Source organism: Etheostoma spectabile, chromosome 5, assembly GCF_008692095.1.
Source record: "Etheostoma spectabile isolate EspeVRDwgs_2016 chromosome 5, UIUC_Espe_1.0, whole genome shotgun sequence".
NCBI classification, from domain to species: Eukaryota; Metazoa; Chordata; class Actinopteri; order Perciformes; family Percidae; genus Etheostoma; species Etheostoma spectabile.
The window spans coordinates 13,955,956-13,959,527 of record NC_045737.1 but is presented as its reverse complement, the minus strand read 5'-3'; the positions used below and the strand labels follow the sequence as shown (position 1 = coordinate 13,959,527).

Below are 3,572 nucleotides of genomic sequence, written 5' to 3'. Positions count from 1 at the left end.
TGTGTGTGTGTGTGTGTGTGTGTGTGTGTGCCTGAAGCTTCCTGTTCACACTCAGCATTTAAATCTGTGTGCATTCACAGCAGCTTTGTGTGGAGGCAGCGGCTATGGCTACTGAGCTGCTCAGAAGAAGCGTGATGATAATAATGATGATGAGGATGAAGACGATGATCACGAAAATGATGATTATAATGTAAATAGTGAGGACAAAGGGGATGAGGATAGTCAGGGGAATTATGATGATGAAGACAATGAGGATGTTGAGGATGAGCAGAATGAGGATAATATAATGATGAGGATGATACTAATGAAGATGGTACTGACGGGAGTGATGAGAATAAGGATAATGATGAAGATGGTAATAATACTGACGAATGGGGGTGATGATGGCAATACTTAACCAACATGAAACCTTCTATCACTTCTAGTACAGAGTAACTGTTTCAACAATAATACAGGTTTTCTCAAACACAGTAACTCCTCCAAATCCCCAAATATCTGTCCAGTCTTTGTTTTCAATATCTACACGGTTTGCAGATGAGCGTGAACGCATCAACAGTGAGCTGGGTGGACTTTTGTGGATTTGGTGTTCTTTTGGGCATTATAGCTGAATCAGGGAGTGTATCTCTGAGTAGTTTTCTCGTGTACTTCTAAAGCCTGAAGGGATGTGCACTGAATTGATTACACTGCAAAAAAAAAACAACTAAAGAGACCATTTTGCCATGAGATCACAGGAGCGCCAACGCCAAATCGGACAAGGTGCATTAAGTGTGGAGGGGGACAAGGGCTTCTTCTCCACTTCCTACCACTCTACTTTCAGTGCCCTTTCTCAGGCAACACCATGTTTTAACTCTGCCTTCATTTTTATTACAATTACACACTTGTAAAGATTCAGGACTGTATCTTGCACATTTGGGACACTATCGTGGTCACAAAATCTAACCACAGACAGACAGGCAACAACAGGCAAAGAACTCAAAACCACCTTTGTGGTAGCTCACACTACAGGTGTCCTTTAGGGACATAAACCCCACTCTCCTGGGTATAAGTCCTGTCTTTGAACCATCCGCTGACCCCGACCAACCTCCCTATTTCCCCCTTACATACTACTCGCTAAACCCCGTCTAAATACTGATCTCCCCAGTATGTTCTACACACACACACACACACACACCAAAGGGTGCCTTTTTCATCACACACGGACAACCACTGCCCAAACGACCATATTTTAAAAATCTTACATCTAATGAATAAAATATAAAACCATTGGTGGTATTTTTCTTACAGCTTTTCCATATAGGTGCAGCTATTGGCTGACCTCTGACCTTGTAACATACTGGTATCAGACAGAGGAGTAAAAGTCCTTACTGATGCAGGCTCCGTGCCAGCCGTAGAAGCCCCGGGGACAGTGGGAGACGCAATGATCGCCCAGCAGCCAGGTTCTTGGCACTTTACACCACAAACAAACACTGCCGATGCCCGTCTGGAGGTCTGCCGTGCAGCGTTGACAGTCTGAGCTGCACTCTGCAGGAAAGACACACACAGCAAGGAGGACATGTATTTCTTGTACATGTACATTATCATACTGGACACAAATATACATCAAGCCACCATCAAAATCATACAAAGTCAGTTGGCTGCTAACACTGCTGTATATTTGTCCTGTCACCAAAATGAAGTGCTTGAAAAAGTGCCGTTTGTGTTTAATTTTCTGGGTTGTTCATTCAGAGGGAACACATGATGTAGTCACATAATAAACCTGACATGCTAAAAAAAAAATATTTACATAAGATTTACAACAATATTAAATGTGATTAAATTATTTGGGGCTTTTAAAATGATAAACACTGAATTTTAAACAGGGTTTTATGATTTATCACATGTATTGCAAAAAGATTTTGTCATTGGTCATCAGTTTAAATCAAGATAAAAGACTCGTTTTTTGTGTTGCTAAAGTAAAAACAAAATGAATACAATCACTTTCAACTCAATACTAAAATTTCTTCAGTAAAAAGTTTGATCTTCATCATCATGATTTGATAGGATGTATAGTGTTGAACTGAGGACAGAGAGCTAATTAATGTTTATGCATGCGCTTGTAATATTTGAATAACAAACCAGGATTCCAAGGCCATCCCTTTCTTTAGAAATACTTTTATTTTAATCTATTTTCACTATATTTCCCTCTTCTAAAATCTGTTAACTTTTAAAAGGGATTCGAATCCTGTGGGAGCCTTCTTGAAATACAAAAGCAACCAATGAAGACATAAGCAAGAGAACTAAAGAATAAATGCATAAAGGAAGCATTTATAAAAGTAAGATTTCAAGGAGGATGTCTCTAAAATGAATCTGGAATCGGGTGTTAAAATGCACTAATTAAACCTAAGTAAAAATCTTTTGTCAGAAATAAATTCAGAAAAAGAAATCTGTCTCTCTCCTCTATTAACTCTCAAATGTAGATCTCCTGTCTACATGCCATCCAGCTATCCACAAACCTGTACATTATATACCCACATAACTAAGCACAGCAGGGTAGCCCACATGGAGCCAAGATTAGCAGAACAATGAAGAACACCTCATGGTGTTTTATCTGATGGTGTCTCGGTTGTGTCTGGCTGGCACAGTGGGGCGGACCTTAAAGTTATCCCTCAGTGCCGAGATAACCATCTACAGAGAAAAGCAGAACGGGGGCTGTGCAGGTGAAGAGTTGCGTGTCGGCCAGGTGAGGGGAAAAGATAAAGAGGCTGGCCATGTACGGGTGTTAAAAAGAAATGGTAAGGCCATGAAAGTACTTCTCTTTCTTTATGAAGGATTAACGTAAATGAGAAAAGTTTGGAGTGATTACAAGGTGAAAGCAGACAAATATCAAACCGTGTGACAACAAGATCTCTATTTAGTCCGAAAATGTGACAGGTAATCTTTTCTCTAGGTTTTTATTGTTTGATAACTGAGCACTCTAGTGGGTCAAAACTAGTATGTCAGTGGATTAACGCTTTAAAAGTAAGTGGAAGACTAGGAAGAGTTGTGCAACTGTAGACTTTTTAAAAGAGTTTAGACATGCTTTAAAGGAAACGTGAGGAAAAAAGACATTTTAAAATCGATTAAAAAGCAATTATATTTACAATGCAAGGGAATTAATGCAAGAACAGCACCTCGAGCAACCTGAATAGGAAACTAAGTGTTTATGGGATGAATATGTAATGCCCTGTTTCCATAGCTTGGTTAAAAATACTTATTCATAAACTATACTTTCTTCAGACTAGTACTTTTTCCTTCTTTCATTTTCTATATAAAAAATAAGCAGGTTTAGAAGTGTTTAAAAGAAGATGCTGACTCTGGGCCTGAGGGCTAAAACCCTGTTTACGTCAACCCTCAAGTCTTCAGTTTTAAACTCTTCTTGTTTGGCTCTACACATTTCCTTTTGGTTTATTTTGGTCAGTTCAGTTGAACTACAGTACGTGATAAAATTTGGGACTTAAAGGTCCCATGGCGTGACAATTTCACTTTATGAGGTTTATTAAAATTAATATGAGTTCCCCCAGCCTGCCTATGGTCCCCCAGTGGCTAGAAATGGC

At 39.3% G+C, this 3,572-nt stretch overlaps 1 protein-coding gene across 2 annotated transcripts in view; it reads right to left on the bottom strand.

The window, feature by feature from the left end:
* The window catches only part of fras1 (Fraser extracellular matrix complex subunit 1), a 242,061-nt gene that overhangs the window by 90,291 nt on the left and 148,198 nt on the right, over positions 1 to 3,572 (bottom strand). For both annotated transcript variants that reach the window (XM_032515432.1, XM_032515434.1), the window contains exon 20: positions 1,366 to 1,521. In XM_032515432.1, the coding sequence (XP_032371323.1) occupies positions 1,366 to 1,521 (156 nt within the window). The remainder of the gene's footprint in view (positions 1 to 1,365; positions 1,522 to 3,572) is intronic.